The 18,616-nt window shown below is 47.7% G+C and overlaps 7 protein-coding genes across 7 annotated transcripts; 4 read left to right on the top strand and 3 right to left on the bottom strand.

Annotated features, from left to right (window-relative positions):
- Positions 1–22: 22 nt before the first annotated feature.
- Positions 23–992, bottom strand: B0J16DRAFT_403799 (uncharacterized protein; the record flags this gene model as incomplete). Its single annotated transcript, XM_046132741.1, has 3 exons — positions 599–992; positions 405–531; positions 23–347 (listed from the first exon to the last, which is right to left on the bottom strand). The coding sequence occupies exons 1-3, from the start codon at positions 843–845 to the stop codon at positions 23–25; spliced, it is 699 nt and encodes a 232-aa protein (XP_045978554.1). The 5' UTR covers positions 846–992.
- Positions 993–2,308: 1,316 nt separating this feature from the next.
- B0J16DRAFT_309637 (uncharacterized protein) lies at positions 2,309–7,580 on the top strand (the record flags this gene model as incomplete). The annotated part of the gene is made up of 3 exons (XM_046124919.1): positions 2,309–3,181; positions 3,241–5,658; positions 6,274–7,580. The coding sequence occupies 3 exons, from the start codon at positions 2,309–2,311 to the stop codon at positions 7,480–7,482; spliced, it is 4,500 nt and encodes a 1,499-aa protein (XP_045978553.1). The 3' UTR covers positions 7,483–7,580.
- Positions 7,581–7,807: 227 nt separating this feature from the next.
- On the top strand, positions 7,808–9,340 carry B0J16DRAFT_403789 (uncharacterized protein; the record flags this gene model as incomplete). The annotated part of the gene is made up of 1 exon (XM_046132740.1): positions 7,808–9,340. The coding sequence occupies one exon, from the start codon at positions 7,808–7,810 to the stop codon at positions 9,338–9,340; it is 1,533 nt and encodes a 510-aa protein (XP_045978552.1).
- Positions 9,341–9,914: 574 nt separating this feature from the next.
- On the bottom strand, positions 9,915–11,453 carry B0J16DRAFT_291934 (dimeric dihydrodiol dehydrogenase). The gene is made up of 2 exons (XM_046124305.1): positions 11,338–11,453; positions 9,915–11,286 (listed from the first exon to the last, which is right to left on the bottom strand). The coding sequence occupies exons 1-2, from the start codon at positions 11,378–11,380 to the stop codon at positions 10,202–10,204; spliced, it is 1,128 nt and encodes a 375-aa protein (XP_045978551.1). The 5' UTR covers positions 11,381–11,453; the 3' UTR covers positions 9,915–10,201.
- A 714-nt stretch (positions 11,454–12,167) lies between these two features.
- B0J16DRAFT_403787 (uncharacterized protein) lies at positions 12,168–14,445 on the top strand (the record flags this gene model as incomplete). The annotated part of the gene is made up of 2 exons (XM_046132739.1): positions 12,168–12,494; positions 12,542–14,445. Exons 1-2 carry the CDS (start codon positions 12,311–12,313, stop codon positions 14,443–14,445), a joined length of 2,088 nt encoding a protein of 695 aa, XP_045978550.1. The 5' UTR covers positions 12,168–12,310.
- Positions 14,446–15,433: 988 nt separating this feature from the next.
- Positions 15,434–16,327, top strand: B0J16DRAFT_348291 (uncharacterized protein). The gene has a single exon (XM_046128709.1). The coding sequence runs from the start codon at positions 15,499–15,501 to the stop codon at positions 16,090–16,092; it is 594 nt and encodes a 197-aa protein (XP_045978549.1). The 5' UTR covers positions 15,434–15,498; the 3' UTR covers positions 16,093–16,327.
- Positions 16,328–18,370, bottom strand: B0J16DRAFT_417758 (heterokaryon incompatibility protein-domain-containing protein; the record flags this gene model as incomplete). Its single annotated transcript, XM_046133702.1, has 3 exons — positions 16,328–17,179; positions 17,237–18,271; positions 18,334–18,370. The coding sequence occupies 3 exons, from the start codon at positions 18,368–18,370 to the stop codon at positions 16,338–16,340; spliced, it is 1,914 nt and encodes a 637-aa protein (XP_045978548.1). The 3' UTR covers positions 16,328–16,337.
- Positions 18,371–18,616: the final 246 nt, after the last annotated feature.

Genomic DNA, 18,616 nt, shown 5'->3' with positions numbered 1-18,616 from the left:
GGTGCGATACCTAATTCTCATACTAACCATTCAATGCGATAGCCAGTAGAAGTCCAGTCAACATATGTAAGTAAGCAGTAGGTCCCTGTTTGTAACCCGCGTTGGTCTCTGTTGGCTGTGCATCAGTTGTGCTACTACTCTGGATTTCACTGGAGTCTGTGGTAGGGTCGGTATCCGACCTTGACTCCGAGGATTCTGTTGCTTGAGTAACTCCAGAGCCAGTCCACGTACGAGCAAGCTCCAGGTTCGTAGTCCCTCTGTCACCACAACCCAGGAAAGGTGTAAACGTGGCGGCATCCAAGTCATCGAAAATACTATATGTGACACAGATTGAACCTCGTTTCGTGCTGTGGCATGCAAGGTCAGTATTTGTAGAGAAACAAGTATTGTGAAGGATTCCATACCAGATGACCCTGTCGCCGTCGATGCCAGCGGCAACGTTACTGGAGCAGGAGGTATACAGGTCGTCACGGCCACAGCCTCCATAGCCGGAGATGACTGTATATGGGGCATTGACACACTCAAAATAGTCTAGTATAAGGTCACGTCAGCAAAGAGCCAGACGTCAGTGCAAAAAGGTTACTGGATTTCTACTTACACGTATCTACATCACCATTGTCCTGAGTAAAGTTGCGCAAGCCAATCAAGAGGGAATCGTCAGGCTCAGCTGTTGTCTGCACCTTGTACCATTGAGTGGAATCCCCGATGAGCTCTCGCGGCTCAAGTGGGTGAGTTGTGATCTCTGGCCATGATTGTACAGTGGATTTTGGAAGGGCAGTTGTTGGTTCCGCGAGCGCAGCGGATGCGGAAGCGATAACCGCAAAGAGTGAGATAGTGATACGCATGATGTAGATTCACCAAGACCACGAATTCATGAATAAGGCTAAATATATTGTTTGAAAATTGGGAATTCATGAGAAGCTCCTGTAGCCTACTTAGCTTAGAGACATCCCTGATATTTAACCATCGATGGAAGCGTTATCGAGCCTCAGTGTCGAGAGCCTGGACTGCAGCTGAGCTCAGTGGCAGTACGGGTCAATATGGCGCAAGCCATGAGCTCAGCTCGTCGCCCTTCCAGCCAATTGGGCCTATTTAATGACATAAACCCCTGAAACAACATTCAGAAAGCAGTTAGTCTTTGCCGAAATATTGAAATTTCCAAGGCCATCCCTTTTCAGCTTGTCTTGGCAGCGGATTAAGGTTTCCCCGATTGCGTTTTTGAGATAATGCTTCAACTCCTACTGCTGAAAAACTGTTTTCCAGCAAATGTCATCTCCTCAATATCTAAAGTTTGTAAAATCTAAAAATTGTTAAATATAACCTAACTCTAAAGTAAAAAGTAGTACGCATAAATATTATTTTTGGAAGTATATATATTTTATCCTTCCCTTTCTTATGGAATATTGTTTAGTTACAAAGATCTCCCGATTAAGTGACTTTATCTTATCCCTTTATCTTATTTCTAAGTTTATAGCCTTAAATCAAGGGCGTCTAGGTTTCACTTCATTAAATTAAGTTCGGTCCCCTGAATTTTTAAAGTCGACGACACTCAAATTGATAAGGTTAATAATTCTATAGTAGGAAGTAACAATTCCTTCTCTTGCTGAACTCAATTTTGAAGATCCGTGGCTTAAATGGCATAAAGTAAAGTAGCTTACACAGTTGCCTTACTCATCCGGTTCCTCCTGTGCCTCAATCTGAACTGCCTGCAGCGCTTCAGAAAAAATCCCAACGTGGCCTTGCAACTCATCCTTCCCGACAGTTCTTTTTACATCTTTCCTTCTGTTCATGTGCCCTCGGGGTCAGAGTGTCATCGCTGCTCGCCCTCACGTTGTAGCTGCGTCTCGGCGCTTATCGTTTGACACGATTGGACTTTGTTCGTCATCATGGCGACCCCTGTCACGACCAATAAAATGATCCGAGATGGACGCCACACGGCAAAGATGTCCCATCAGAGAGCCTGATGTGTCGTGTCAGCTTTACTGGCTGTCGTCAGGGTGTCAGAAGAATTGGCCGCTAAGAGCATAAGAGACGAAATATTTTGGTCACCTTATGCTGACTTAGGCTGGGATTAAGGCTACTTTATTTTTGTGACCTAAGTCTTAGAGGACAATTCTTCTGACCACTACGTGGCTGTGCATAATTGCTCTTGTTCCACAGCCTTTGCAGCCTACTCAACCCTTTCAACCCCGCACATGCTATTCTTCTTCTCTCATTTCATTTATTTATCCATCATAGCAGAAACAGATGCTAAACATTTCACTTATTATCTTTTCGAAACTGACTCACCAATACGACCTTGAGGAAGATGTTCGCTGCCAGCCTGATACTCGCCATTGCCGGTGTAGCTGCAATTCTTTTCCTTTGGTTTCATAGGCCTGTGGCTTCCACTAAAACAAAGACGACTTCGACAACTGCAGCAGCTAGAGCCTCAGCCGTCAAACAAGGGCGTGGGGTCAAGCTGGTCCAGGTCAGCCCATCTGCTAAGGGCTCTGAAGACACTCACGGCTCTCCTGAGACGGATACAGGCATTGACATCATTGCTATCCATGGCCTCGATACAGCTTCGCCACGCACCTGGGAGTTCAAGAAAGAAGACGGAGGAAGGGTCAACTGGCTAGCCGACAAACACATGCTTCCTGCAGAAGTGCCGGGAACTCGCATCTTCACCTGCGATTGGCCAGCCGAAGGGCTCGAAACAAAAGACTCGGTTTCGCTCAGAATTCACGAACTTGCTCTATCCCTACTCCAAGGTATAATTGGATCAGATGTGGAAAGAAAAAGGCCAATTCTCTTTGTCGCTTCGTGTCTCGGAGGTATCATTTTGATGCAGGCTCTTGTCGAGGCGAACGATGAATATGCTTGTATTCGAGAGGCCACCCGTGGCGTCATCTTCCTCGCCACGCCATTCCGAGGCACCGCTTTCCGAGACTCAGCTATATGGGCGCAGCCAGCCTTAAGGATCAAAGCATTAGTTCTCGGCAAAAAGGTGTCTAAACTACTCGGCTGGCTTAACGAGCCAACCTTTGACCTCACACGGCTCGTGGGCCAGTTTACCCGACTTTGTAAAGGCCGCGATCACGAGGGCTTCGATGTGTTTACATTTTACGAGACCGGAACCACCTATCTGCCTGCCCAAGTTCCTCTCCTCTCATTCCTATTACCTGGGTCTAGGAGACCGGTGAGAATCTCCCCCGCGACTCTCTTGTCGCTGAGTCACTAACGCATCAAAATTATTAGCTTGTAGATATGAGCTCTGCGACATTGGATTGTGTTCCGAATCCACTACCACTTCATCGGAACCATTCTAAAATGAATAAGTTTTGTGGACCAAGGGACAGCGATCCGGACTACAAGTCCGTTGTGGAAGTGATTAAGAGGTTCCTTCTCACTATTCGGACCGGAACGCCTTTGGGAAAAGCGGATGCCTGGATATGGGAAGAATATTATGACAAGCAGAGGCTCAGGATTGAAAGGCTTTCAGGAGATTCTTTGGAGATGAGCCAGTGCTACATCAACCTGGCACTTGTTGAAATCCAGAAGGTCAGAAATTCTGAAACAAAGCCCGAGGGACCATCACCATTTTCCTTGACTGAAAGGCTGAAGTTGGAAGCTCCGCACAAGAACCTTCAAGTGGAACTACCAAACCTTTTTCAGCCGCGCAAAACACCTGATGGGATGACAAAGACGCCAAGACGAATATTGATCCGAGGTCGTGCTGGAGTTGGAAAGACAACTTTGTGCAAAAAGATTGTATACGACTTCATTCATGGAGGGATGTGGCAGGACCTCTTCAAGCGCGTGGTTTGGATAAGGTTGAGGGAGCTGAAGAGCTTACCTGACGACAAGTACAGTCTTGACAAGGTTTTCAAGAACATTTTCTTCCAACAACACAGTCAGCACACCTTTCTCTCCAACAAGATGTGCAACAAAATCTGCACCGAACTGTGGCGACATATAGAGGAAACACAATCGCGAGACACTCTTTTTCTATTAGATGGCCTGGACGAGGTGCCAGAACTTACGATGGAGTATAGACACGGGAATCCTCATCCAGGGCAGGAAGTTCTCAGAGGACTACTCAACAGACCGAACGTCATCATCACGACTCGTCCGCATGCAACGTTGACCAGCGATTTCCAACAGCCTCATCTTGAGTTGGATACAATGGGATTCAGTAGAGATCAGGTCCAAACATATATAGAAGCAGTGATGCCGGAGGAAAAAGATACTATTCGAGCATACCTTGAGAAGCATCGCATCATGCAAAGCCTTGTACAGATCCCTATTCAGCTCGATGCCCTATGCTTTACATGGCAGGCAAGCGCGGTATGGAACACCGTTATCCCGGAAACGATGACCGCTGTCTATGAAGCCATGATAGGAGAGCTCTGGAGGAAGGACAACGAGAGGCTCGAGAAAGATGGCTTCCAGATCATTGGGAACGCATCTCCAGCTGAGACAAACCCATTCGACTCGATTCAGTATGAAAACCTTGGATATCTAGCCTTCAGTGGTCTGTGCAGCAATGTCATTGAGTTCCAGCCGCACCATCGCAACGCACTGTACAGATTCATGAAGAAACAAAGGACAAGTCTATCGTTTGATGAGACATTTGCACGTCTCTCATTTTGGCGGACATCGGACCGTTCGAACAGCTCACCGAACCAAAGCTACCATTTCATACACCTGACTTTCCAAGAGTACTTCTCAGCGAAGCACTTTGCAAAAGCGTGGAGAGACGGTAAAAATATCGAATACGTCGATATCCATGGTAAAAGGGCCGAGAGGAAAGTGGTTTCCTGTCGCAAGTTTCTCGGAAAGCACAAGTTCACAGCACGATACAACATCATGTGGCGTTTCGTTGCCGGAATCCTAGATGAAGATGAGGCCCATGCCAGTCGCCTTTTTCAGGCAATAGAGGGCGAGCCGGTGGACATGTTGGGACCTACACAACAGCGGCTAGTCATGCACTGTTTGGCGGAGGTGACCCAGTCAGCGGACCTTCGAATAAGGCTGGAAGATGAATTATCACAATGGTTGGAGTTTGAACTTGACTTCCGGAAAAGATCCCAGTTCGTCCGTGAAGCGGAATTCCCAGTGCGAGCTATACACCTGGTACTAGAACGAACTTCGGAAGAAAACAAGATTACAGTTCTAAATTCATTCGGATTTGGTTGTATTTTACCATTCACAATGGTAGAATTCATCAGTGGCTGGCTGGACAGCGGCGCACTCTCACAACCGTTGCAGATTGCGGCTCTTAGAGCCCTTGCAGGCAAATCTCTACCTATACGGACTATCAGCTCTGTAATTTCATTGATGGATAATGATGATGCGGAGACGAGTGATTGGTCGGTCAAGATACTTGAATTCCAAGCCCCTTGGCCTGATGATATTTTGAGAGCCGTGATGACAAGGCTTGAGATCCAAGATTCGGATAAGGATTCGGGCGTCAAGCGAAGAACGGCAATAGCGCTGGGCCGAGATTCAATGCTGTCTGGGGATTTGATTCGCGGAATGGCTTTGTGGATGAACGATGGCAATTTCAGGACTACGAAAGCAGTACTAGAAACACTCGGTTATCAACATAAGCTGGATAAAGATATTATCTGGAGCATAGCTACAAAGCTTGAGGATCAACAACAAATCATCAGAGTGTTGGCATTCCAAATCCTTCACCAAAGAAAAGAACTCACTATTGATATCCTCGACAGAATGGTGTTATGCCTTGAGGCAGAAGACATCAATGTGCTTGGGCTCTCAACTCACGGGTATGCCTCCACCAGTCTTTCCAACGATATTCTTCGAGCTATAAAGAGAAGGCTAGAGAGTCAGGATACGAATATTCAACAAAGGGCATTGAAAGTGCTTTACCGCGAGCATAAGAAGTGGGGAAGAGTACCTCTCGATATTGTCTCCGATATCCTAGTTAAATTGTTTGAGGGCGGAGATAATGAATGCAGACGGTTAGCGTTGATCCTACTTGAAGGTGAAAGCAAATTACCTGAAAGAATTACCAAGGCCATTATGAGACACCTGGGGGATCATGACCAAGACATATCTATATCTCGCTTGGCTTTGAGAGTTCTCCTTGTCCAAAAGATCATTAGTGCGGGTACCGTCAATGAGACGATAGAGTGGCTCAAGGTTGAAGACCGAGACCACAAAAGGGAGATGTTACAGTTCCTCAGTAGAAACAACATATCACACCCCGATATCCTCAAGGCTATTGAGGAACAGCTCGATGATCAAGATACGTATGTCAGAGAGACGGCACTAGAGACACTTTCAACGCTCGGGCGTCGCGAGGTCTTTCCAAGCGATACTCTTTCGGCTATCACAAAACAGATTTTCCACGACGATGAATATACCCGAAGGGCGGCAGCGGAAACTTTGGTAAAGATTTGGAATCGACAGGGTTCGCCCCCTGAGCTGCTGAATTATATCGTAGCAGAACTCAAAAATCATGATGCCGGGATCAGAAAAGCGGCTTTGGAAGGCTTAGCAGTTTTTGGTCTTGAACATTCCTTTTTCGACTGGACTTTTGATGCAATAGCAGTACATCTTGCCGATCTAGATCGAGAAGTCAAATGTGCGTCAGTGCTGACACTACGAACACTTGCGGATCATCGGACTTTCCCCAGTCGCCTTCTCTGGCCGATAGCGGCGCTTCTTGGGGACACAGACTCTAAGATCCGATTTCAGGCACTGAAAGCATTAGGGAGCCTTGGACGTCGACAGAGCTTTCCGTCTGATGTCGTGGAGGTTATAGCAGACCAGCTTGGAGGAGACTTATGGATGAAAAGCGGACGCTTCCCGTTTGAGGCCCTCGCAGACCAGCCATCTCTACCAGAAGACACTATACAAGCCATGGTGGTGCTCGGGCTCAAGCGGAGGGGCCTAGGGATTAGACGCGCTGTTTTGGGCCTAATCAGACAACTACCAAAGATATCTGAAGAGGTCCGTAAGCTCTTGGTAGCACTCCTCGAGGACACATCTACGGGGGTCAGACAGCGCGCAGTCGAAGCGCTCATTGTTCATGGGGGTTTATCAGATGATATATATCCCACTATAGCAAGGCTACTCCAATGTGCGGATTCTGGGATAAGGCACAGTGTAGTGGAGCTACTTCGAGCCTGCCCTACTCTATCTGATGGGATGCTACAAGCTGTCACTAGAAGGGTCGATGATAACAATGGCCGGGTCAAGAATGCGGCATTGAAGACCCTCAAAGCTCAGCACAAGCTTCCTGATATTGTCCTCAAATCCGCAGCCCTGTATTCCTTCTGGCTGGAAAAGTCCTTGAATGAAGATATTCACTGCACTATGGAGGACGGGGTTACGTACTTGGAGTGGCCTGCAGGTTTCGGAAGGCGGTCTCTGTGGGGTGAGCCAAATGAGTTTAGGAAGGCAATACGTAAAAGGCAGGTGGAGCTGGGCATGCCGGTGAGGTCTACGGAGAGAACCAGGCGATTGTAACTACAGCCTGCATTTAACTCCTTATGCAGAGTCTCCAGTCAATGCGGCACGGCAACTGGGTGTTCCAGTGTTTAACGCAACATGAATCATGAGTTAATCTAAGATACAGTTTTGTCAGGACTAAGATTTGTAAATTAACTGATAAACCTTAACTAAATCTAGGTTCAGGCCACGCACTACGGCATTGATGCTTAAATAGTCTTCAATCGAGTACTTAAAGCCTTCTGGTCCCCATTTCTTCCATTTTCGATCACCCTCCTTTCCAAACCTAGCATTCGTCTTCACTCGAACCTTATCCCGATCCCAGGTTCTGTCAGCCTTGATCATGACTATCATCGAGACAAGCAACGTGGAGAGGTTCTCGCGATTGCCGACGTTGATCTTGACCAACATCCTCGGTGAACTACAGTCCGACAAAGATTTGTTCAATCTCATACGAGCGTCGCCGGAATCACTCAGGATCTTTCTCCGCTATCGCCATACAGTCGACAGTCAAAGGCTCGCTCGGTTTCTCGATCTCGACATCGACGGCACGATGCGACAAGACGCTCTAGCCATTATCAACTTTCCACGCCTCGAGGGAACTTCCCTAGTTCCATTTCCCGTCATCTCGGATTGGCTTGACACGCTAGATGCCCGGAACTTCCAGTATCATCAACATACCGGAATCCTCCGTCGCCTCTTTACTCGACTGGTCGTGTTTATCGAAGACTATCTCGCCAAGACCTTGGATCCTTTTCCAGCACGGGCTTGCATGACACTCCCAACGATTGGACGCCTTGTCCCTTCTATGCGATTCAAAGGGCAAGAAACGGACATAAAGCCCGTGTCAATTGGCATAATGCCGGCACATACCCGGCATCGCTTGTTACAAGCCTTTATCAGATATGAGCTGCGCTGCAAGATTTACGACCCGCGCGTATGGAGCCAACTCCATAGGACTCCTTATGCGTATATGATCGAGCAGTGGAACGAAAGGCTTACCCTCACTGACCTCGAAGAGCTCCACTGCGTTTTCGAATATGTCAGAGGGATGTACGGCGCTATATTCGCCCAATGCAATGACGATACCTGGTTCCCAGAACGACCGGTGCCCGAAGTTACGACAACGATGCGACGAAGAAACGACGAGCAACCTGACCTGCCTTCTGCCAAAGGCTTTGGTCTTTTATTTCCTGACAACCTCTACTTTGACATTGGTGAATATACATTCTTTGGCTACCTCCGTATGCCTAAATTGGAAATTCTTCCGTGCCTTGGGCTGGACCTTCTCAGCCCAATCATCCAAACCCGACGGTTCGATTTTGCGATTTTATCCACTATCGGCCGCAGAGCCCAATATCTTGATCGGGTTTTTCACTGTAAAAAATGGATCACGAAAGGGCGCTTCAATTATGATCACAGGCTCTATACTAGTGAGTCCAAACTCGACAGGTGGAAACAGAAGATGGAGAATCCGGACGTACCAGGTAATATCACGCGTATGAGGATAACTCCTCTTAGAGACGTCAAGCAAAGGACGAAAGATTTCAAATTGCAGATTCTACAGTCAAAGATATATCGCCAACGAGGCTGGATATTCTTGAATGATTCGCCTACCCATCATCCCATCCTACCATCTGTGAGCGACCTCACCGAACAAGATGCCTCTGTAAGCGATGACATCTGCCTTGGACCCCAAAGGAAGAGACGGAGGTCTCAGAGGTGGCACAATTATTGGAGCGGGCTAAGTCTTGAGGATCCGCTTGACACCGATTCTCCGGCCAATCACAGTAACCTTGCCAATCATCTGTTAGAACCGAGAGTATCTTCTTTCTCCACTGTTCCACGATTCCTCTCAGGCGCTACGGCATCGTGAGATGCGAGGATACGCGGACTGGAATTACATACCTGCCATCGACGTGTTGTTTTCACAGAGGAAGGCATTGGAATATATCTACCACCCCAGTCGGGTGATACTTGCCGATAGCTTGAGGGCGTTTGTACTTACAAGCGACACATTCAAGATCCTCCTTTGGTGTTTCTCTACGAATGAAAGTACATAGCAATAAGGCAATTTGTTTATCTGAAACTTACACCCATTTTGTGAATCATTGTGGCGCCCAAGGTGAAGTTAGTAAAGATTTCCGGTGGTAAGATTGGACGCTTGCTCGGGCTTTCTACAGTTAAGGTTAAAGATTTAAAGGATCATGGTTTCAATGCGACACATGTCATGCTTCCCAAGTCAGGCGTGAAATAAGCTTTCTTACAAGGGATAAAATGCAGTAGTTACTTGCTGTCTTTATCGCCAGTTGGTCACTGCGTTGGAGTGGGTATTTCCTCTGGGTACATATCCCATGACAAGCCCACAACTGGCATATGGGCCATCAAAAGCTGACGTCTAGTACATACGACCATACCCACTGGAAAATACGGGATCCCGTCCGCTCTCCCATAGTCAAGCCAGTGAGGGGCGGATTAGTAGTTGGGTCGGTGACGACCAGCGAATCCCCGCTGTTGTATGTTTTTTCTTATTTTTTTTATTTGTTCCCACTTTGAATCTTGTCTGGTTTGTTTGGTATAGACCGTGCGTGAAGTAGAAGATATCGCGGTATGGCGAGCGGGGTGCTTGAGAGTTTCAGGAGTGCTGGACTTGTAAATGGGAAAGGCGAGGCAGATTGAAGCGTCAGCATTTAACATAAAAGCGGAAACTTCCTGACTATTGATCTCTTGACAACCTCTATTCATCTTGGGGATACTTTGTACCACCCTGTCGTCGAATCTCATCCATAATCTCCATGACGTGAATAGTCTCAGACCAGGGCATAATTGAACTCTCTTTCTTACCAGCCTGCAAATCCAACGCCGTGTTGTCCGCCTCAAACTGAAAGCCTTGTCGAGGCTTCAGGCTCCACTCATACCGCTTGCCTTCGGGCTTAGCACCCTCAGACCAGCGGGGGTAAACGATAAAGGCAGTCGGGTGCGATGGTGCGTTGCCTTCCAACTCGATGAATCCATCAGTGCCCTCAATGGTTCCAAAGATATGCGATCCACCGCGTGCAGAGCTTCCTGTAGAGGTGATAACACCTTGACGTCCGCTGCTAGGATAATGCAAGATGGCGCTGGTGCCAACCTCGACCTTGCCGTTGAACGACTGCGTTGCCATGATCTTGGGCTTTTCGCTACCAATATCACTCTGTGCGGCAGCCTTTGACCCACCGGCGGCAGGAGTTGAGGGGTCCAGGGTTGTTATGGCCCAGGTGAGTGAGTAGATACCAATGTCAAGCAGGGTGCCAGCGCCTAGTTCGATGTTCTTAAGTCGCGAAGTCTCGGGAAGAGCATCCAGGTCCCAGTGTGCATGGAAGTCACAGTTGGTGCGGGTAACCTCGCCGATAACCTTATCTTCATACAATTGCTTTCTGATCTCAGCAATCATGGGTCGGTGTCGAAGCCACATGGCCTCAGCAACATAGACTCCCTTGGCTTTGGCAGCCTCGAAGACGCTGCGGGCCTCCTTGGCGTTGATCGTAAAGGCCTTTTCACACAGAACATTCTTTCCGGCATTGATAGCTGCCATGCAGTCGCGATAATGGAGGCCGTGAGGGCTGCCGATGTAGATACAGTCGATCTCGGGGTCGTTGTAAAGCTCTTCGTAGGTACCGTACAAAACAGGCTTCTTCTCGACGTTGCTCATGAACTTATCGACGAAGTCTTGACCCTTCTTCACAGACGATGCGCCGATGGCATGAATGATGTGGTTGGCTTTAGCATCATCTCTGGGAGAGACGAGGTCTGAGACGAACCAGGAGGATATGAGACCGGCGGCTTTGTATGTAATGTTAGTGATAGTGCATCAGTTGCTCAGCTATGACTCACTGAGGATGCCCCATCGGCAGGCTGGGAGTTCCTGGTTTGACATTTTCTTGATCGATATTTGTATTTGGTTGAGTTTAATTGATAGATGTCCCTAGGAAGGTTGTGATAGTTTGACGGATGATTGAACTTGCTATGATGCGGGGGCGGGGTAAAGATAAATTCGGTGCATTACGTCAGTGTTTAGATACAGTAAGAATCTGATACTATATTTAGACCTAACCGAGTAGTCAAAAAGGTTAGCTGCTCTGAAACTACCCTATGCTTAACCGTTACTGAAAGTACAAGCTATCAGTTTACTTAATCTCTTGAGATTATGTAGTTCAAGGATCTGGCTATCTCAGTACAGTAACAGCAGAATACCCTACTGAAGATCATCCCATATTTTAGTTTACTTACACTCTTATGATGTAACAACTGCACCCAGTATGACGAATCGTTTCTGCGGAGTCTGGAATTTGAAATTTTCGTTGTCACACTTACTTCAAAATAAGCTATGGAACTGATGCGCAAATTGACATGACCTTTGAGCTCCTCTACTTGACGATGCACCCAGATATGTTAATAGCGGATACTTCAACTAAAACTCCACTCTTGAACGGTAGGTTAAAAGCATAAACAGCCATTGATTCAAATTCACCTACGGATAGAAAAGGAGACATTGTTGACAAAGATGACAAGGAATCAACGACCAACATTTAATTTCAATATGTAGGATCGCGGCGTAGTCCAATCCCACGTGTCTGTGCTTAAACTCGCAACCAACAGGCGAATTATAATAGTCCAATGCACCGTCCCCACATCTATGTCTCAGCACATCAGCAAGGTTTATTGTTTTGGATAAATGGGTTCCCAGGCACATTCATCTGCTCACAAACCTATACTAACCCCCCTTCTTCTACCAATGCCTCTCCCCTCTCATATCTGCTACTGAATTTTATAAGCCACTGATCATTGACTACTCTTCTGGCTCTCCATGGCGCCTACTACCAGACATGAGAAGCAAGGCCTGATGGCCACATCGGAGCTCCAAGACTCGGATGAAGTTCGAAACAGATCCTCGATGCCAAGCCCTCAATCGTTGAGGCAATCAACGCCCTCTTTAATGATGAGACTCGCTGCACCAGTAGCTCTCCTTCTCATTCCCGTCCTTTACATCAGTGCGTAACATTACAAGTGTGGTAAATATGCTCTCACACTCTGCTAGTCCTGATCTCAATGGTTACCTACCTCCACAACAAGGAACAAAGCTCGTTCGGCGATACAGTAATTGAAGTCCTTCGAATCGCGTCTACACTGTGGCCTATTACGTTCGCCGCTGTTTTAGGTCCCTTTCTCAAAACTACTGCACTGCTAAAAGCAGAGAGAGGCACGACGTTGGCTTCCCTAGAATTTCTACTTACTAGTCAGACAACAGCTACGGCATTGTTGAACCTTCTGACTCTCAGAAGAATAAAGGAAGTGAGCGCTCTTGTGATTGCTGGAGTCTGGCTTTTGGGGCCCCTGGGAGGTCAAGCAGCCCTTCGGTCTATTCACATACAGCAGAAACTTGAAACCACACAGACACGGGCGTTCCACTACCTTGGCGGTAATGAGAGCGAAATTATTTCGTATTATCATCGTGGAGCTGATGTGCATACCGGCGCGTCAGGAAGAGCATCTCTTATTGCTGGAACGCGGAGTATTATCTCTGCATCATTCTCTAATCCCGATGTTCTCATTTCGCACGCTAATGGAAGTAGTCCCAGCTTTGACAATACCATTGAGGAACTCGGGGGTATATTACAAGCATCTCGTCTGGGGTACCGAGACCTGTGGCCAAACGTACGAGTGCCTTTCCTTGAGCTTCTCCCTGGATATGACAGCAACAACCCTACATTATGGGTTCTAGTCCCCTTGGACCAAGTTGTGCCTTATGCGTCGCTGATAGGACTTCCAATCCGGGCGGAATCATTCAATCGAGCTGGTAATTTGACCATGACGGTTCAATATCATTATCAAACACTTGATTGTGGTGATGACTTTGACGGTACCAGCTGGGTAAGAAATGATTCTACGTCCCTCTATTTTCACAACACAACGTCACCGGATCCACTGAAAAAGCAAACCTTTGGAAGACAAAAGGCCACTAGCTATCCTAATATCTGGTTTGACATTGCCAACACCTCCACGGCACGTGAACAACTAGATTTCTCGAGACGTGGTCAACAGGGGGCCCATTCGAATCTTCAGCTTATAATGGGAGGTGAATGCCAATTCGAAGATAACGGGCGCACGCACGAGAACGTGAGATTGAGGCTATGCGGTGTTTATACGTCATATATCGAGGTTGAAGTACAATGCACGAGAGGAGATTCTGACGCCGACCTTGTATGTCGGGTTTCTCGCGTGCGACGAGCGCCTTTTCACCCTAAACAGGGAAACTTGACGGCATTATCGTCGCATCTTATGGCTGCTGGTATTCTGATGGACATCCCATTCACCGGCGCAACCGAGCATGAAAGTAAAAGGGCACCAAGCATCGTGGAAGCGTATCTCAGAGATCCAACGAACACACTGAAGCGCGACTTTAACTACCCTCACCCAGACCTCCGCAATTATCAGGGCTGTTACTCTTCTGTGCCCCCAGCGGTTTTAGAAAGGCGACTTTCCATGGTTTTGAATACCTTTGTCATGGCATCTTATAACCTGACTGCTTTGACCGGTGGCGACGGAGCTGTCATAGACGGCAGTAAATTTCCTTGGAAGAGTGGTACAGCAACCTGGTCAGAATTTGCGACAGACATCTACGTTGTAGATTGGTCATGGCTCAGCATTACAGTGATTTCTACGGTGGTTCTGGTTATCTGTGCTGTCGCAAACGTAATCATTCGTTTGCGAATCAAGGCACCGGATTTTCTCAACAGTGTGGCGAGTCTGACCAGGGATTCTCCATTCATCGATATTTCGAATCAGGTTGAAAGTGGTTTGAGTGGTCAGGATAGTTTAAAGGTTCTGAGAGATGTTCAGGTTCAGATTCGCGACGTGTACCTCGATCGAGACGTCGGAAGGATTGCTTTGACAACTGATCTAACTCAACAAAAGCTCAAGTTAGATAGAGACTATGAGTGAACATGGTTTACCCATCAGCTCTAGCTATTCGAGGGCATCGATTAGCTTAGTCCATTTCGTCATTCAGATAAGCTATCTTGAACCCGATGGACCAGACCGTTATCGATAAGATTGTTACCCTAGAACGGCTGTATTAATGCGTAACTGGAACTGCTAAAGCAGGTAACAGCACATAGACAGAGGTTGGGATCATAATTTGGTACTCGTCTTTGTATAATTTGGGTGCGAAAACCTGGCGAGTCTAAACACAGTGCAGCACTGCCCGAATCTTCGACGCTAATCCTCCTTTACTGGTAGCAAACTCGCTAGGTACCAGCGGTCGAGAAAAAAAGAGCGCTGTGCGAACTGAACATTGAACCGCTGTGGGGATGGACATAAGACTAACCAGACACTTTATGTAAGATAATACTCGTATTGAGGTCACTTGAGTTTGGTTACTTGAGTTTAGACGTTCCATGCCTCAGACGTGAATATTCTGTTCCCGACGAATACTCAGAGGCACAGGTCATTACAGAGCTGGTCCATGCACCAGGAGCCACATGAATGATTGGTCATTCGACGCGTGTAACCCCTGCATTAGTGGTGTTGTAGGGCGCGGTTTTGTGACAGACGGAGCTAAATTCTTCTAGCCTCAATCAAAGCGCGTTCTATCATCCCGAATTGAGGCTAGACCCTCATAAAAAGACACATTGATTTACAATTAAACTTTTCACGGAAATGAACGTTCTTGACTCTATTCGGTAACTACCGAGACAACTGCCCATTGCAGCCAGGGTCTCGGCGATCTTTTGGTTTCTCGTCCTATCAAGTCGCGACAGTAGGTTCCTTGTGGATCACGCGCTTCAGCTCTCAGGCGTCTTCAACGGGCCGACGGCGTGAGCGATCCCACTTTTATTACCAAGCTGACTTCAATGACAACCCTTTATTCAAAGGAGATGAATTATATAAGGTCATCTCGGACGCTGTTCAGTGTCTTATCAGATCGTCAGTATTCAAACCAACTATCTCAACATTCATTTCACCACACTCTTTTGATCCAATTACAACCTCGAAATGCAAATCGTTCAGCTTTCACTTTTCGCTGCCGCCATGGCTGGCTCCGTCAACGCCGCCAAGCGTGACATTGACTCCTGCACCTCAGCTGCCAGCGGCCTTGTCGAGGTCATGAGCGACATGCCCACTGCAGACAAAACCCTCGAAAGCTTCCTCGCCAAGCAGACCGATTTCGATGCTATTGCTGAGTCTTGCATTATACCAGCAGTCACTGGCTCCATGGCCGCTGCCTACACCTCTTACGCCAAGTCTATGGAGAGCTGGGTTTCTGAGTTCAAGGAGGATCTTTCTAGCGTTTACGACGCTTGCAGTGATGTTCCTGAGGTTCAGGAGCAGCTTTCTTCTTACGCCATTCCTGTCAGCGGATTCTGCTCCTCCTTTGCTTGGGCTACTGCTTCTGCTACTGAGACTGGTACTGCTACTGCCAAGGCTGCCAACTCTGTTATTGAAGCGGCCACTGGCTCGGTTACCGAGACTGCTGCAAGCACCGCCACCCCTAGCAGCGTTGCTGAGAACTCTGGAGCACGCGGTACTGGGCTTGGAGTTGCTGCTGTCGCTGCCATTGTAGGCCTTGCCGTTGCTGGAGCTTACTAAGTAAGGACTCCTGTGCACTTCCTGCCCAACAAACTTGAACTTGACAGTACCGACTGTGCCGTTAGCTCTGCACATGACATGATCCAAGCTACTGTCAAGGAAAGGAAAATTTGGTTGTACTCATCCGTGTTGGCTGTATATCATAGAGGGTATGCTACGGCCTAGTTGCGTTTACTATTCTTAGTATATATAAATAATAATCAAATTCCTGCACATGCCTTTTAGACTATGTAGAGATGACCATGTCAGGCTATCAACATAAAACAAGTCTGTAGACTATTACTCAGTCCAGTCTCATCCCCCGTATTGCGCTCCACCCGACCTTCCATAAAGCCTTGCAAATAGGCTCCCCCAATGACCTTGTGCCTCGAGCCAGTTGTCCTTCGTAGCACCATCAGAATATTGCATCCCTGGAGTGCATACACTAGATCACCCTGCTGAGTATCCATGGGAACAAGACCCAGATGTCCCAGGACGGTAGTTGCAAGTTTTCGAAAACGATGAAGTCGAAAAATCCTTTCTAGTGCATCTTGGGCCTCATCAGATACTGGCCCATTAGTCTGTGGGAAGAAGTCGCCAAGAGGCCTTCCTGCGATCTGCAGATTCCTGTTCTCAGCCATAATGGAGGCAAACGCTTTGAAGCCTCTTGAAGCAGTGCCCGGAACGTTCTTACAATTAGTTGAAATCGGACAGGCTAACAAAGACTTGTACCCAGTAGGGGCAGATCGGCCTTGTGGGGTCTTGTCTCCTACTAGAGCACGCCATACTGCGTCTTGTAGTTTTTCATACGAGCCATAGCCGTTGGCTGTGCATATTGATTGTTCGAATCCACCAGAAGACTTGACTGTATCATAATTGTGGCCAACGCCAACGCCGAGACCATCGATTGTTCCCACATGAACCCCTTTGACAATTAGTTCCAAGTCCTGAGACTGGAATTCGACAAGAGTAAGTTCACCTGGACTGGCCTTGTAGCAGGACCTACCACTGAACAATCGGTAGTGATCTCTGTTTGTCCAGTCGGGTACCCAAGAAGGAAGGCCGATTTGCGATCCATTACAATGCTCAAGTATCTCGAGGTCGCGCCCTGAATGGTATTAGTCGCGCATTCTAGACTATACGCATAAATAATGGGGGGTAATACTTGACTTGATCCAGGAGGTTGCGAATTGGTGGAACGCATGGTCAACTCCCTGGTGATAATCGGGCGATATAAGTGAAGTTACATCAGCTGGGAGTAGACCTAACAGGCCGTATACCCTATCCCTCTCATTAGTCGCAAATGCCTTGCGACCGAGGTCCAAGAGAGGCATATATTGAGGCCGTGCATGTCCGGCCTGGACACTTTGCTCGGCCCAAAAATGGATGACCTTGTTGCGATTCAGGCCAGAGTAAGACTTCTCGCCAGCTTCAGCATATTCTCGCTCGACGTTGCCGAAAAGAGCATCCATATGCTTGGATCCAAACACATAGACAGCGTTGTAAAGCTCGCTCCAGCTAACTATGCTACTACCGCAGAGTATTGGTGTTCTGGGGTTGCCCATAGATAGCTCTTGTATAATCCACACACGATCCCAGTAACTCCGCTTCAGGAGCTGACCGAGTCCCCTCCACGCCCCTTTGCCAAAGGTGCCGGGGTTCTGGAGAATTCGTTGCTTCAACACCAAGTCCGAACCATCTTCGCAAGATCTGGCCCAGATGCGGATCATGTCCATCGCCTTGCTGCTATCGTCCTCCTCTTTGCCCAACCAAACAACCACATCGCACGCATTTTTATAGATTGATCGCATGCGCTTAACCTCTCGGTTTCTTTCAGACACATCTTCTTGATTGATACAAACGGCGTCGATCCAGATTCTCAAACCTTGTCGGATGGGGACTTTCCTTCTCAGCTGTCGCAATGCAGCTTCGAGATTGGACCGAACGAGGACCGGATATCCGTCAACTAGAATAGTACGTGTGTCATTGGGATCTCCCCAAGTATAGGATAGCGCAGCAAACGCGTGCTCATATCTTTTACACAGGGGTCCAGAATGCTGAGTATCATCAATCTCTTGCCAATCGAGCGGCTCAATGGAAGCTGAGTTCACAACTTCACCAAGGCCAACATATTCGATCTGACATGAAATCGGTACGTCTTTATCATGCGAGGGAGGAAAAATGCGAACCAAGCGAATCTCTGCTGTGGTTAGTTGTAGCGGTCGGTATTTCAATTTGCAGGACATCATGAACAGAGCTTACCAGAGTCTGCAGACGAAGGCGTTTTTGTGAGGGCCATGTCTCTTTTAATTGCAGAGAACAAGCCTATCGATTGAAACGTGGCTGCTTACAAAAGTGCAAGTAGGACTATACGCGCTGCTTTGCAAGTGGCCGCTTCTGCGTTATCTGAAGGTGCGGCTGAACGCAGGCGTCTTGACCGGTGTGACACGTCCGCCTCAAGTCAAAGCCTGTTTGTGACAGAAAGTAAATCTGAGGTATGGGGGTGATGATTTGCTCTTTTGCGCACCGATAAATGTGGCGAAGA

This window comes from Fusarium flagelliforme, assembly GCF_020744385.1.
Source record: "Fusarium flagelliforme strain FIESC 12 MPI-CAGE-AA-0113 chromosome Unknown B0J16scaffold_7, whole genome shotgun sequence".
Taxonomy (NCBI): Eukaryota; Fungi; Ascomycota; class Sordariomycetes; order Hypocreales; family Nectriaceae; genus Fusarium; species Fusarium flagelliforme.
Note: the sequence above shows the minus strand (reverse complement) of the source record. Positions and strands in the feature narration are given on the sequence as shown.